Below are 16908 nucleotides of genomic sequence, written 5' to 3'. Positions count from 1 at the left end.
TCTCTCTTCCAATTGGGTATTTTCACCTTTTGATTTTTCTTGTCCTTTCCCATAAATACTTCAAAGATAATTAAATTATGATCACTACTACATGAATAACCTCCCTAGAACTAGCTCCAGCACTGCTTCCTTCCTCTTTGAGCTAGAAAGATACTGATTAAGAAAGTTTCCCTGTACATATTTTATGAATGTATTGTGCCTCTGCTAACGTCCACACTATTTGATAAAGCAACTGAAAAGGATAATAGTGTTGTGTGGTATATAGCCAGAGCAATAGATTCCAGGGTCAATAATATGTCCTCAGCACTTTCAGTGCTACAACATGCAGTCAGTTTCCTGCACTGTGGGCAGCCCAGACTTATAGATTACACTTTGCAGTCTGCCTCATAACATGAAGAGGGAGGGCCAGTTTTCTATACATCTATTATTCAGAGGCCAATTAAGGACCTAATTTTAGGTACATTGGTGCAGACTGTGTCTGTACATCGATTCACTGTATATACTGGTATGTCTGAGTGTGTATATTTACCACCTCAATCAATCCCAGTTGAGGTGGGGGGATTTTCAAATTTGTTATGCAAGACTATTAAAGGTTACAGGTTACGGAACCAAGATGGGTAAATGGAGGTGATCTAATTGAATGGTGGCACAGGCTCAAGGAGCTGAATGGCCTACTCCAGGGCAGTAACCTGGCAGAGCAGATTGCCTGACCATTACACCACCCACCTGATTTTCAATCTAATCTTTCCAGTGGGATAACAGGTGAGTGAGTTCTACAACAGGTGGTGATCTGCTCCATCAGAAAACTCCCAATATAAACTGTATTAATATAGTGCCTTTAAGATAGTAAAACATCCCAAAGCAGTTCACTGAAATTTTATCAAACAAAATTTGACATAGAGCCGCATAAAAAGAGAGTAGAAAGGTAGCCAAAAGCTAAGTGAAAGAGGTAGGTTTCAAGGATCAGTTTAAAAGGAACAGAGAGAGGTACAGAGGCATAGAGGTTGTAGGGTTGGGGCGGAGGGGTGAAATTCCAGAGTTTAAGCCCTAGGCAGCTAAAAATACAGCCACCAAAAGGTGGAGTGATGGAAATTAGCGATGCACAAGAGGCCAGAAGTGGAGGAGCATAGATATCTTGCAGGGTTGTCGGGCTGGAGGAGGTTACAAAGAGAGGGAGGGGTGAGACCACAGAGGGATTTGAAAACAAGGATGAAAATTGTAATTTTTCCAGGCAAGGAAGGTGATAATTACCCCTCATAAATACATTTATTCATCTCCTCAGACCTGGATAGACCTGCCAGAGATTCTATACTCCTACAAAAACTGGCCTTATGCTGCCATGAAATTCCGGGGGTCTGGATGGAAAGGTTGAATATTTTGCACCAACAAGTTCAAGTTTAAGTACATCTCTTTATTTACTTCCGTACATCTTCACATCTACATCAACAGGGCTACTGTTTTATCTTCATATTTTCTAAATACCAACATACCTGTAGGTATGTGGGTCATCAATATCATCTGCTATTTTATCTGTTGCAAGATCACTCTGTTGGGAAAAAATTAAAAATATTAGAGCATTTTCCTGACCACTTGTAGTGTTCACTTTAACAAGTTGCAACAAATTATGTCAATGTGTTTGTGTGTGAATGTCTGTGCGCATGCTTGGTGTGTGTGAACATGTGAGGATGAAATGTGTTGAGTGTGCATGTGTGATTAATGTGAGAATGTGCTGTGAGTGTGCACAGTGTTTAAGTGTACACAACAAATGGACAGATCCTCACTTGCATCTGGACAACAATTTGGTAAGGTTCTGTGCAAGAGATTATTCGCAAAAATGCGAGCACAGAGTTGGAGGTAGTCTTTTGACTTGAGTTGGAAATTGTTCAGGGGGTAGGAGACATAGAGCAGGAATAAAAGAGAAATACTCTGATTGGATGTGACAAGGGGTCTGTACTCGAGTCTAGCTTTTCACCAGATATCTCAATGACTTTGATGAATGAATAGAGAGTTGTATATTCAAGTATGCAGATGGCACAAAATTAGGAGACACAGTAAGTTATGGAGGTGGGAGGAAGTAGTTGCAAAGGGGCATCATTTGATTAAGTGAGTGGGCAAAACTGTTACAGATAGGGGATAAAATTGGTCTAGGCCAGCAGCACGAAACAGGCTTGTAGTGAATCGGCAGCCAATTTTTCATCCTGTCTGACCTTCGTTCCACTGAAACTGACAGGATGATAGTTTAAACTCTTTTTGGAGACTCCTTTCCTCATTACACTGTCACTTGGTTTGAAATTAAAAATCTTGGCATTATTTTCCAAGTTAATGGAAAATAAAACCTGGTTCAGTGTATAACTGGCTGCCGATTCGTTACAAGCCCAATTCACACTGCTGGCATAGACTCATTTCACCCCCTATAGAGTTCAACGTGGTGATGTGTAAAGTTATCCACTTTGGATCCAAGGTAGATAGATAGGAAGTATTCCTTAATGACGAGAGACTAGGAACTGTGGAACTGGATCAGCAAAGGTTTGGGTGTCCATGTACACAAATCACTAACAGCTAATCATAGATACAAAAATCAATCAAAAAAGCTAACAACGTTTTAACCTTTATCTCAAGGAGGTATCAGCCTAGATTATGTACTTAAATCTTAGTTACCAGAACTTTGTGCCTATGATTGGCAGTGCTGCCACCTGAGGATATGGTGAAAAGGTGGAGGGCTGGGGTGACCTTTTAGAGAGGCATGGGTGTGTTGGACCCAATTGCCTACCCCTTGTGATCAAGAATACTTTATATCAATGAGTGTTAAATGTCAGGAGCTTTTGCAGTTTCAACAACAACAACTTGTCTTTATATAGATAGCTTAATGCAATAAAATGTCCCAAGGCACTTCACTGGAGCATTGTCAAAAGAAAATTGACACTAAATTGCATAAGGAAATATGAGGACAGAAGACCAAAAGCTTGGTCAAAAGGTAGATTTTAATGAATGTCTCAGAGGAGGAGAGACAGGTAGAGAGGCAGAGATGTTTAGGGAGGGAATTCCAGAGCTTACAGCCTAGGCAGTTGGTGGTACGGCCACCAAAGGTAGAGTGATTAAAATTGGGAATGCATAAGAGGCCGGAACTGAAGGGGCACAGAGATCTCAGAGTTATAGGACTGGAGAAGATTACAAAGGGGAGGGGCGAGGCTATGAAGGGATCTGAAAACAAAGATGAGAATTTTAAAATCGAGGTGTTGCTTATCCGAGAGCCAACGTACATCAGCGAGCACAAGGATGATGGGTGCAAGAATGGGAATTTGGTGCGAGTTAGGATATGGGTAGGGGAGTTCTGGGCATGCTCAAGTTTATAAAGGGTGCAAGATGGGAGCCCGACCAGGAGAGCACTGGAATAGTCAAGTCAAGAGGTAACAAAGGCACAGGTGAGAGTTTTGCAGCAGATTGTCTGAAGCAGAGTTGGGGCTGGGTGATGTCACAGAGCTGGAAGTAGGCAGTCTTGGTGATGGAGAGGTTATATGGTCAGAAGCTCATCTCGGTTAAATATGACACCAAGGTTGCGAATGATCTGGTTCAGCCACAGACAGTGGCCTGGGAGAGGGATAGTGTCAATGGCTAGGAACTAGAGTTTGTGGCAAAGAATATTTAGTTGGAGGATATTTCTGCTCATCCAGTACTAGATGTCGGACAAGCAGCGTGACAAATCAGAGACAGTAAAGGGTTTGAGAGAGGTGGTGGTGAGGTAGAGCTGGGTGCCATTAGTGTAATTGCAGAACCTGATGTATTTTTGGATGATGTCGCCAAAGGGCAACATGTAGATGAGGAATAGGTGAGGGCCCAAGATAGATCCTTGGGGGACTCCAGAGGTAATGATGTGGAAATGATGAGAGAAGCCATTGCAGGAAATTCTCCAGCTACAACGAGAATGGAATGGATAGAGTCCTTGCAGGAAGCAGGCTTGTCAGCTACCTCGACTTCACTTCCTCACACTTAGCTTCCTTTAAGAACTTCACTCCATTCTCCCAGTTTCTCCATCTCCGTCGCATCTGTTCTGATAGTGCAACCTTTCATACAAGTGCTTCTGTATGTCTTCCTTTTCCCTCAACCGAGGATTCCCTCCCCCCACCACCACCTCCACTGTGTTGACAGGGCCCTCGACCGTGTCTGTTCCATTTCCAGCTCTTCTGCTCTCATCCCTTTCCCTCCTCTCAGAACCATAAGGTTCCCCTAGTTCTCACCTTCCACCCCACCAGCTTCTACAGTCAATGGATCATCCTCTGCCATTATTGCCACCTCCAGCGTGATGCCACCACCAAACACATCTTCCCCTCCCCTCCTCTTTCAGCATTCCAAAGGGTTTGTTCCTTCTGCGACACCCTAGTTCACTCCTCAATCACCCTGTCCACTTTCCATGGCACTTTTCCATGCAAGTGCAGGAGATGCAACACCTGTCCTTCTACCTCCTCTCTCCAAGGCCCCAGCTGAAACAGCGATTTAGGTATACTTCTGTCAATTTATTCTCTGCTCGCAATGCAGTCGGCTTTACACAGGGGAGACCAAGAGCAGATTGGGTGACCGCTTTGTGGAACACCTCCGTTCAGTCCACAAGCATGACCCTGAGCTACCGGTCGCCTGTCATTTTAATTCTCCACCTTACTTTCACACTGGCCTTTCTGTCCTTGGCCTAGTGCAGTATCCAATGAAGCTCAATATAAGCTAGAGGAACAGCACCTCATTTTTCAGTTAGACACTTCGCAGCCTTCCAGACTCAACATTGAGTTCAATAATCTCATAGTATCTGCCCCCATTTTGTTTCCTTTTCTTTGCCTGTTTCGGTCTTACCCTTGTTTTTCTGTTGTTTTTGCTTTCGGATGGCAGCTGTTCATCATTCTGCCATTCACACCTGCTCTAGGTATATCTTTTGTTTCTTTGTTTTCTTTACTTGTTCCACTACCGGTCCCTTTAGCCCTGCATGACGCCTCTTTTGTCATTTAATCTCTCCTGTCTTCCACCCAATCACAGACCTTCCCTTTTGTTCTTTTTCCCACCCTCCCTCATTTCACCTGTTTAAAACCTATTACATTTCTAACTTTTCCCAGTTCTGATGAAAGGTCATAGACCTGAAAGGTTAACTCTGTTTCTCTCCCCACAGATGCTGCCTGACCTGCTGAGTATTTCCAGAATTTTATGCTGGAGAGCAGGAGTAAACTGAGGTGTATTAAAGGGTATGGGGAGTGAGCTGGAGAATTTTCTCTCTCTGCCTGTCTCTCCCTGTTTCTGTCACTCTCTCACTTCATGCCTCTCCCTGTCTCCCTCTCTTAGACTGGGGGGAATATTAAAGGGTATGGGGAGTAAGATGGAAAGTGGGATTAGACTGGGTGGGATATTAAAGGGAAGGGGGAGTGAGCTGGAAAGTGGGATTAGACTGGGGGGAATATTAAAGGTTATGGGGGGTGAGCTGGAGAATGGTAGTAGACTGGGTGGGATATTAAAGCGTATGGGGAGTGAGCTGGAGAATAGTAGACTGGGTGGTGTCTAAAGGGTACGGGGAGTGAGCAGGAGAATGGGATTAGCTTGGGTGTGATATTGAAGGGTACGGGGAGTGAGCAGGAGAATGGGATTAGACTGGGTGGGATATTAAAGGGTACGGGGAGTGAGCAGGAGAATGGGATTAGATTGGGTGTGATATTGAAGGGTACGGGGAGTGAGCAGGAGAATGGGATTAGACTGGGTGGGATATTAAAGGGTACGGGTGTGAGCAAGGGAGTGAGATTAGACTGGGTGAGGTATTAAAAAGTATAGGGATTGAGCAGAAGAGTGGGATTAGATTATTTAGATATGTTTTCTGCAACAATATATTTTGATTTGTACTCTCTTTGCCAGTACGAACAGGAAGCTAGTTGCTGCACTTTTTTCCTGCTTCTAAGTACTATGCTGATGGTTTCACAGATGTACTATAGGATGATCCCCTAATCTCTCACACCCAAATTAAAGCACAGAACATACAGTTTCTGAGATGCAGTTCCCTTTTACATCTCAGATTTATTACCTGATCTGCTATTGCATTGATCACAGACTTCCTCTTTCCTTGCTCCCCTACTAATTTTATCCACACATCCAAACTGAACTGATCATTCACTTATTTGTTTATGATCTAAAGGTGATCAAAGGGTAAATGTTATAGTCATGAGGCAGCAGCTACAAGCTCACCAGTGAGGTAATCCCAAACTAAGACCTTGTGCTAGGATTGGGTTTTGCAAGACTGGACTGTGCTGTTGATGCCGTAGGCTTTCATCGACAGGCATGAAACCCTGGATTAGGAGGGACAGTGCCAATTCTTGGCAAAGTGTATTAAAGGTAGTGTGCAACCAGGGAGACTTGTGTGTACAAAGTGCCAACTTTCGCCCAGCTCTGTAATATGTCCCATTGCACACAATACAGTGCCATGTGAACACTAATCCATCCAATATAATCAGAGTCATTTACGGCATAGAAATAAGCCATTCAGCCAATCAAGTCCATGCCAGCAATCAACTGTACTATCATTTATAGCATTCAACCTTCCGCCTCCACAATCATACACCACTTCTTAAAAGAGCACTTTAAACTACACAGTCCCCAAGTTTGCTAAGGACTGTACCCTAAGTTGAGAAGAAATAGGGGTGTTATATTTGTTGCATGAAATTCCTCCCATTCGAAACTTCAGTGGACACAGAGGGTGCATTAGCATGAGGTGACAACTAAATATTGTGACTAAACCCCTTTGGGCTGGCCCTGTTTGAGAGGAAGCAGAGGCTGTTGCTACTCAGATAAGCATGCACATCTGCTGCAAAATGAACAGATGGACTGGACACACAAGTGACCTTGATAAGGTCTTGCTGGTCACCTTATCTTACTGTTGTGCTTCTTTGAAGATCTGTATAGTTGGTGGTCCGGTGGTTGTGAATCCACAGGCTCTGCTGTAGTCAACCTGTAATGTCCACGATTGTTTAGCCAGCAGTTGCTCCAGTGGGAGTAGGGCAGCTACTGGGGTTATCAATAAAGGAACAGGCTTGTTTCAGCCTTATGACGTTCTGTTCCCCAATTCCTACAAAAAAAATTTTTTTGTACATCCCATAGACACAAAGGCTGGGAAATGCACCAGGTCTGCTGCTGGTGAGATGAGGAAATGGTACTGAGAATCTATCCCAAAATGAAGCTGTGATGCAGAAATGCAGGGGGTTGGGCCATTCAAAGGCTGTTCCTCTTCTGTGGGCATGAACTAACAAAACACTTGTTCAGGTGGAAAATAGTTTAATAAAACATACAATTAATTGGCGAGATTGTTATGAGCCCTAGTACATATCTACAATCCATTATGGGATGCTTACCCTGGGAGATGGCACCCGGGCTTGCCTTCCTCTCATTAATTCAACAATATCCTCCTGAGGAAGTATACTGAAGGCAAAGATGTTACCATCAGCCCCGCATGTCACCAAAAACTGATCGTCATAACTGATGCACATTTTTTTGATGTGGCCATAATCATTGTCATGTACACTGAGGCTCCAGAATATATGCATGGATTTCAGATCATAATCATTGAACGAGAGAGGATAGATACGCACAGCTCCATTTTCCATCCCACAAAATAGAAGGTTCTCTTCTGAACTGCAAAACAAGAGATGCAAGTCACAATGTGGCTTAATTCTTTCTGCAGTGCACTGGCTGATGTTTCTCGCATGTCCAAAACTGGAGGGAGCATCTGCTTTGTGTACTCCTGTGTTAACGCCGACATAGCACATGCTTCCATACCCCTGTCGCTACAAAGCATTATTTTCTTTGTCAGCTTAAGCCAAGTTTCAAACTACCAAGCAATCATAAATAATGGCATTGAATTTAATCATCACACCACAAAAACAAAGGCACCATGTGCACTCTGAGTCAGAAGTACAGATATGTATTTCATTTAAAAAAAAAACAAAGCCAGCAGGTCACAATTACTCTTCAATGTAGCAGAATACCATTTACACTGCACTGGCAGATATATCTGCCTATTGTGTATATAATAGTGGCTGCAAGTTATATCTACGGCAAAGAAAATTGGGGGAGGAATCAAATGGACACTAGCAATATTGACTTTGGGAGATACTATTTAATCTAATTATTAAGGGTCAGACTGACTCAAGTTTGGATCATTTTTTGTGACAAGTCAGGGATTTAACATCTTAACTATGTGAAACCTATGCTCAATAACAAATCTAAGGTGTTGTGATTTGCAAAACAATTCAACCTACTTACGAATAAACCATAGAGTTTAGGATTTGTCAGAAACACTTTTATAAACTATGATTCCATCACGTGACATTCTGAAAATAACAATCAATAATATCTTAAGGAAGAAAGTTGCACTCTCTAATATTTTACTGAGATGCCTACTGAAAAATTGACCAGGAATTTCCCTGGGGCTTCTCCCGATTGGTTGCTGTAACTCATAAGAATATAAGAAACAGGAGCAGGAACAGGCCATACTGTCCCCTCAAGCTGCTCTGCCATTCAATGAAATCATGGCTGAATGTCTACATCAACTTCACTGTCTCACCATATCCACATATCACTTGATTCCTTTACGTGCCCAAGAATCTATCAATCTCAGTCTTGAAAAATACTCATCGGCTGAGAACTGCGTGAAGAAATTTCTCCTCATCTCAGTCCTAAATGGCTGAACCCTTATCCTGAGTTTGTGACTCTTTGTTCTCGACTTTCCAGTCAGGGGAAACAGCCTCTCAGCATTTACTCCGAAAAGCCCGCCCAGAATTTTATATATTTCAATGAGGTTACCTCTCATTCATCTAAACTAGACAAAAGATTGTCAAGAACTCTATTTGCACAAATATCTGTGGGGCTCCATTTGGTGTAGGTGCACCCACAGTGCTGTTAGGAAGTGAGTTCCAGCTTTTTTGACCCAGTAAAGGTACATGGCCAATCGAAACTCACCCCAAGAAAATTAATTGCTGGTGATTAGCATTGATGCAGTACAATATTACATCATCAAGACTTTTTATTCTGCTTATGGTGAATCAGTGAGTGCAAAGCCTGCTGCTGTTAAGCAAGCATCATTTTCTCTTACCTCATCTAGGTCTCCTCAGGCCATATTTCAACCAAAGCCGAGAGAGTGAGCTGTCAATGTTATTGTCAAGAGTATGATGAGTGTGGGGGAAGATATATTAAGTGGTCTGGTCACAACACTCTCTGATTTTGGTTCTCTTAAAAGTTGCATGACTTTTAGCATTTATGATTATTTGGAAAAGCATAGTTTGATTAGAGACAGTCAGCATGGCTTTGTGAGGGGCAGGTCATGCCTCACAAGTCTTATTGAATTCTTTGAAGATGTGACAAAACACGTTGATGAAGGAAGAGCAGTGGATGTGGTGTATATGGATTTTAGCAACGCGTTTGATAAGGTTCCCCATGGTAGGCTCATTCAGAAAGTAAGGAGGCATGGGATACAGGGAAAGTTGGCTGTCTGGATACAGAATTGGCTGGCCCATAGAAGACAGAGGGTGGTAGTAGATGGAAAGTATTGAGCCTGGAGCTCGGTGACCGGTGGTGTTCCACAGGGATCTGTTCTGGGACTTCTGCTCTTCGTGATTTTTATAAATGACTTGGATGAGGAAGTGGAAGGGTGGGTTAGCAAGTTTGCCGATGACACGAAGGTTGCTGGAGTTGTGGATAGTGTGGAAGGCTGTTGTAGGTTGCAACGGGACATTGACAGGATGCAGAGCTGGGCTGAGAAGTGGCAGATGGAGTTCAACCTGGAAAAGTGTGAAGTGATTCATTTTGGAAGGTCGAATTTGAATGCGGAATACAGGCTTAAAGACAGGATTCTTGGTAGTGTGGAGGAACAGAGGGATCTTGGGGTCCATGTCCATAGATCGCTCAAAGTTGCCACCCAAGTTGATAGGGTTGTTAAGAAGGCGTATGGTGTGTTGGCTTTCATTAACAGGGGGATTGAGTTTAAGAGCCGCGAGGTTATGCTGCAGCTCTATAAGGCCCTGGTTCGACCACACTTGGAATATTGTGTTCAGTTCTGGTCGCCTCATTATAGGAAGGATGTGGAAGCTTTAGAGAGGGTGCAGAGGAGATTTACCAGGATGCTGCCTGGACTGGAGGGCATGTCCTACAAAGAAAGATTGAGGGAGCTAGGGCTTTTCTCATTGGAGCGAAGAAGGATGAGAGGTGACTTGATAGAGGGGTACAAGATGATGAGAGGCATAGATAGAGTGGATAGCCAGAGACTTTTTCCCAGGGCGGAAAGGGCTATCACCAGGGGGCATAATTTTAAGGTGATTGGAGGAAGGTTTCGGGGAGATGTCAGAGGTAGGTTCTTTACACAGAGAGTGGTGGGTGCGTGGAATGCCGTGCCAGTGGTGGTGGTAGAAGCAGATACATTAGGGGCATTTAAGCGACTCTTGGATAGGTACATGGATGATAGTAGAATGAAGGGTAGGTAGTTAGTTTTATCTTAGAGTAGGTTAAAGGTTCGGCACAACATCGTGGGCTGAAGGGCCTGTACTGTGCTGTACTGTTCTATGTTCTACCTCACAGAGCAGTGCATCACAGATCAGCAGCTCCAGGTAGAGGGGAAACAGTGCTTTACACAAATTCACCATCACATATTGAAAGTTATGCTTGATCCCTCTGACTACAGAGGGCTACACCAAGCCTCCTTCAACAGCACCTTCCTAACCCCCAACCTCTACCACCGAGAAGAACAAGGGCAGCAGATGCATGGGAATACCACCACCTGCAAGTTCCCCTCTAAGTCACACACCATCTTGACTTGAACTATATCGCTGTTCCTTCTGTCGCTGGTTCAAAATCCTGGAACTCCCTTCCTAACAGCACTGTGGGTGTGCCTACACCAAATGGACTGCAGCAGTTCAAGAAAGCAGCTCACCACCATCTTCTCAAGGGCAACTGGGGATGGACAACAAATGCTGGCCTTGCCAGCGACACTCACATCCCATAAAAGTAGAAAAGATACAACCCAAGATCCTGTTTGATTTCCTTCCTTGCTGTTCAACTCTGAGCATCAAATCCAATTGATTACCAACTGCACAACAGCAGATGCATCCACCCTGACTTCACCCCACTGCTACCAGACCTTCATTCAGACTTCAGTCATCTCCAGATTCATTTCTCTGATGCATTGCCTGCTGGCCTCACAAAATCCACAAACTCCAATTTGTCCAAACCTCCTTCACCCATCACTCCCTATATCCCCAATACATTAAATTACTGGAATTTGTGGTGATATTAAAGGTGAAACTGTCAGCATTCATCATCATTATTCCGCTGAAACTGACAGCAACCTCTGAAGTCTGTACATGGGCATAATAGCGTGGAAATCAAGGAGTTTCTGTCTGTGATTCTATGCTTCTACAGAGGGTGTGCTGTTCAGGTTCCCCACACTGCAATTAATGGGAAATGAATTGACAAGAGCTTCCACTCTTATTCTTGCTGTAAAAACCTTTGAAAAATTACACCTTGTTAAATAAGCTGCAACTGGATTTTTGTCAGCGTACTAACTTTATAATTACTGTTAAACACCCTCACTGGCCTTGAGAAGATAATTTTATATTTGTGGAAAGTCAAATTTCACCCAAATGTTAAAAAAAATTCCATATATTTAAACATTTTTCTTTAAGCTGGTTTATCTTGATTTTAACTTCTATTTTATTCCAATCATAAATTATTTAGTTCGCTACCTGAAAACTTAAAAGTGAAGAATATTAAGTGCTTTTAACTTTCTGGTTTGCTGTGTGTGAATACTTCAGTGTGATTAGCTGCTTACCCTGTTTGCTGACATCACAGCCACTGCATGCCAAGAAATCTCCTTGACAGTGCTAGACTTAAACTGCTGGTGGGAAAGGGGAACATATGCCACAGAGATCCTTAGCTCTTTGTGGGCAGCTTTCTTCAAGATCAGCAGCAGGTGCCCTTGTTTCGCCAATTATTGCAAAATCTAGGCCATAAAATTTATCCTCAACTACTAATTCCTCTGTAGCCTCACTCACCCATCCTGCAACCTCTTCTGGCCCTGCATCCTTCCGTGCCCTCCAGTCCTGTGTCTCAGTCCTCCTCGATTTCTCCCCGTCTTTGACTCCACCAACATATTTTCTGGAAATCCCTCACTGACCTCCCTAACTCCAATTCTCTTTCTGCTTTTACATGTCTTCTGAACACCCTGCATTTTGCTCAAGCCATTGCTTACCCAGTCTCATCTCTCAACACTGACCAAAGTTCCAGAACCTCTTCCTTTGTTCATCTGTACGGAACCTTACAACATCTATCAACATTATACCAATAGAAATGGTTACTGTTAATCTTGATTTCAGTGAGCTATCCACAAATGACCCCCCAGATCCATCTCCTGTGTTGTGAATAATATTAATTAGTTTGTATTCCTACTGCTTTCTCCCCTTCCATAGTCTCAATATTTGCTCTGTATACACATTGAAGGCCATTACCACTTATCAGCTTCCTAACTAATCCATATCCATAGAACCAGAGAGCTTTACAGCACAGGTGGAAGTTATTCACCCATCATTCTGTGCCAGTTCTTTACTGAAGCAATCAAAAACTAATCGCACTCTTTCTCCATATCCCTGTATCAATCCAAAACAGTTCCCAGTGCCTTGCTCTCCCCATTGCCCTGTAAAAATCCAGAACTGATCTCACTGCCCCATTCTCTCCTGATAGTGGATTAGTTTTGGATTGAGACAGGACTGTCACGCTCTCCCCATTGCCCTGTATCAATCCAAAATTGATCCCACTGCCCACTCTCTCCCCATAGCCCTGTAACAATTCAAAATGAATCCCACTGCCCTTACTCTCTTACCTTTGCCCTGTACCTCTCTCTGCTTCAAATATTTATTTAGCCCTTCTCTTAAAAGATGCAGCCATCTTTGCCTCAACTACTGCCTGTGGTAAAAGGTGTCAATGTTTCAGCAAAATTGACAAAATCTCTTCAATCCTCCCTCCTCACTCTCTTTGTGACAATTAATAATTGATGACCTCTTATTACTGACTTCCCAGCCAGATAAAATAGTCTTTCCCTATTCGCTGTATCAAATCTCTTTGTCATTAAATTTCTACTTCGCTTTCTCAACACCTGTCAAAATAATCCCAATATCTCAAGTCTCTCCACAAAACTATTGGTGATCCTGGTGATCCTAGTGATGCTGTACACTTGCTATGGCTTTAATGGGCTGGATTTTAACAGCCCGCCACTGATCTCAATGCCCAAGAGCTGCCGCGATCTCCCGCATGGCGGCTCATTTAAATAGTCAGAGCGGCCCCACCTCCACCCCCAATCATGTGGAGGGGGCAGGCTGTCCATCGCAGGTACTAGCATCATTTATAAAGGGCAGCCTGCCCTGCTGGTCAATTTGAATTTTTAAAGATACCCCCCCCCCCTCCCAAAATTTAATAAATACATTTCTAATGCCACTTTCCCACCCCCCCCAATGGCAATGACATTAACTATTCGCCCTCTCCCCCCTCCAAAACACTTACCTTTTGAATCTGACCTTCCCCCCTCAGACTACACAAAGTTAAAAGTTCACCCCTTCCCACTATCCCCAACACCCATCACGTTTATTTGACCCCGTTCCCCCCATACTGAAAATATTAACTCCACCCCTCTCCCCACCAGTGTCACGCCCGGCTTTCCCCAGATGGTGAGTCAATTGCACAGGAGTGCCAGCCACCGCGCCGAAGATCGTGGCAGACCAGGAAGATTGAAGGTAAGTTCATTTAAATGTATGTATGTCGTTAATTTAAATACTGAAATTCAGGTCCCTCCTAGCGTCCGCCTCCGTGGCGGACCGCTGCCAGCCCCATCTTTCGGCAACCCTCGCCACAGAGCCTGACATCAAGGGCTTGGTAAAATCCAGCCCAATATCCTTTCTATAAAGGGGCTTCCAAAACTTCATAGCGCTGTAACTGTGACCGACTATAAATTTATCATTAATAGGATCAGAGAACCATAGAATGGTTCCATTACATAAGGAGGTCATTTGGCCTGTCATGCCCATGCCAACTCTCTGTTAGTGCGACTCAGCTAGTCCTACTCCCCCGCCTTTTCCCTGTAGCCCTGCAAATTTTTGTCTTCAGATAATTATCGAGTTCTCTTTTGAAAGCCATAATTGAAATTGCCTCCACCACACTCTCAGGCAGTGCATTCCAGATCCTAACCATTCGCTACATAAAAAAATTTTCTTCATGTTGCCTCTGGTTCTTTTACCAATCACTTTAAATCAGTGTCCTCTGGTTCTCGACCCTTCTGCCAATGGGAACAGTTTCTCCCTAGCTACTCTGTCCACACCCCTCATGATTTTGAACATTTTAATCAAATCATCTCTCAGCCTTCTCTTGTATAAAGAGAACAGTAACAGCTTCGCCAATCTATCCACATAACTGAAGTCTTTCATCCCTGAAACCATTCTTGTAAATCTTTTCCAGACCCTCTCCAATGCCTTCACATCCTTCCTAAAGTGTGGTCCCCAGAATTGGGCTCCAGTTGAGGCCAAACCAGTGCATTATAAAGGCTCATCATAAACTCCTTGCTTTTATACTCTATGCCTTTATTTAAAAGCCCAGGATCCTGTATGCCTTATTGACTGCTTTTTCAACCTGCTCTGACACCTTCAATGATTTGTGCATATATACTCCCAGGTGCCTCTGCTTCTGCACCCTCTTTAGATTGTATCCTTTATTTTATATTGCCTCCTTATTTTTCCTGCCAAAATGTATCACTTCACACTTTTTGGCATTAAATTTCATCTGCCACTTGTCCACCCATTCCCCTTGAAGTTTATCATTATCCTCCTCACAATTCATAATACTTCCAAATTTTGTGTTGAAATTGTGCCCTGCTCACTCAAGTCTAGGTCATTAATATAGATCAAGAAAAGCAGTGTTCGAATACCAACTCCTTGGGAACCCACTATATGCCGTCCTCCAGTCTGAAAAACAACAATTCGCCACTATTCTCTGTTTCCTGTTGTTCAGCCAACTTCACAACCATGTTGCCACTGTCTCCTTTATTCCATGGGCTTCAACTTTGTTGATAAGCCTGTAATGTGTTGTGCCTTTTGTAAATCCAAGTACAACTGCATTACCCTCATCAACCCTCTCCGTTACTTCATCAAAAAACTCAAATCAAATTAGTTAAACACAATTTTCCCTTAACAAATGTGTGTTGGCTTTCCTTAATTAATCCACATTTGTCCAAGTGACTGTAAGTTTTGTCCCGGATTACTATTTCGAAAAGCTTTTCTAACAGCGAGGTTAAACTGACTGGCTTGTAATTGCTGGGTTTATTCTCACACCTTTTTTTGAACAATAGTGTAACATCTGCAATTCTGGCATCAACCCTACAACTAACGAGGACTGAAAGATTATGGCCAGTGCCTCCACAATTTCCACCCTTACTTCCCTCAGTATCCTCGGATGTATCTGATCCGGTCTGGGTGACTTATCAAATTTAAGCACGGCCAGCCTTTCTAATATCTCTTTATCAATTTTTAGCCCATCCAGTGTCTCAACCACCTCCTTTTCCACTATGACTTTGGGAGCATCTTCTACCTCAGCCATGCCCTCTGCATCCAGGCGTAAATCCCCTTTTTGGTTTCTAATCGGCCCGACTATTTTTATCACCATTTTACTATTTATATGTATATAGAAGACTTTTAGATTCTCTTTTATGTTGGCTCCCAATCTCTTCTCATACTCTGCTGCTCTTTTTTGTTTTTTCAATTCGCCTGTGAACTTTCAATGTGCAACCTGGTTCTCACTTGTATTATCAACCTGACATCTGTCCTATGCACCTTTTTTCTGCTTTATTGTTCTACCTTTCCCCTTCATGCAAATGTAACTCGACTCTATCCAAGTTATCTCCTCTTTAAAGGATTACAGTTTTGCCTGCCACTCTTTGATTCCAATTTACCTGGGACAGATCCATTTTAACCCCATTGAAACTGGCCCTCCTCTAATTAATTATTTCTACTCTGGATTGCTCTTAGTCCTTTTCTGTAGCTAACCTAACACTTATGATACTATGATCACTGTTCCCCTACTGACACTTGATTCATTTGTCCCACCTTATTCCCTCAAACAGACCAGCAATATCTGCTTCCTCCTTGGACTGGAAATGTACTGATGTTGAAAATTCTTTTGAACACACATTATTCTTATACTTTATGACTCTATTTTAGAACCCAGAATTCTAATGGCCTTTAACTAAATAGAATTTTTGAAACTTAACTGGACCAGCCATATTAATACTGTGGCTACAAAAGCAGGTCAGAGGCTGGAAATACTGCAGCAAGTAACTCACTTCCTGACTCCCCAAAGCCTGTCCACCATCTACAAGGCACAAGTCAAGAGTGTGATGGAATTCTCTCCACTTGCCTGGATGGGTGCAGCTCCAACAACACTCAAGAAGCTCGACACCATTCAGGACAAAGCAGCCCACCTGATTGGCACCCCATCCACAAACATTCACTCCCTCCGCCACCGGCACACAGTGGCAGCAGAGTGTACCATCTACAAGATGCACTGCAGCAACTCAACAAGGCATTCTTCGACAGCACCTTCCAAACCTGCAACCCCTACCAGCTAGAAGGGGCAACAGATGCATGGGAACACTACCACCAGCAAGTTCCCCTCCAAGCCACACACCATCCTGACTTGGAACTATATTGCCATTCCTTCACTGTTGCTGGGTCAAAAACCTGGAACTCCCTTTCTAACAACACTGTGGGTGTACCTACACCCCAAGGACTACATGGTTCAAGAAGACAGCTCACCACCACCTTCTCAAGGGCAATTAGGGATGGGCAACAAATGCTGTCTTTACCAGAC

At 43.3% G+C, this 16908-nt stretch overlaps 1 protein-coding gene across 2 annotated transcripts in view; it reads right to left on the bottom strand.

Moving 5' to 3' along the window:
- LOC137374307 (cilia- and flagella-associated protein 44) overlaps nucleotides 1-16908 on the bottom strand; it is a 283090-nt gene that overhangs the window by 128324 nt on the left and 137858 nt on the right. For both annotated transcript variants that reach the window (XM_068040145.1, XM_068040146.1), the window contains exons 18-19: nucleotides 7368-7647; nucleotides 1491-1546 (exon numbers count right to left, since the gene is read on the bottom strand). In XM_068040145.1, coding sequence (XP_067896246.1) covers nucleotides 1491-1546; nucleotides 7368-7647 — 336 coding nt within the window. The remainder of the gene's footprint in view (nucleotides 1-1490; nucleotides 1547-7367; nucleotides 7648-16908) is intronic.

This window comes from Heterodontus francisci, chromosome 10 (assembly GCF_036365525.1).
Source record: "Heterodontus francisci isolate sHetFra1 chromosome 10, sHetFra1.hap1, whole genome shotgun sequence".
Classification (NCBI taxonomy): domain Eukaryota; kingdom Metazoa; phylum Chordata; class Chondrichthyes; order Heterodontiformes; family Heterodontidae; genus Heterodontus; species Heterodontus francisci.
The sequence above is the reverse complement of the archived record's forward strand: the minus strand, read 5'-3'. Positions and strand labels throughout refer to the sequence as shown.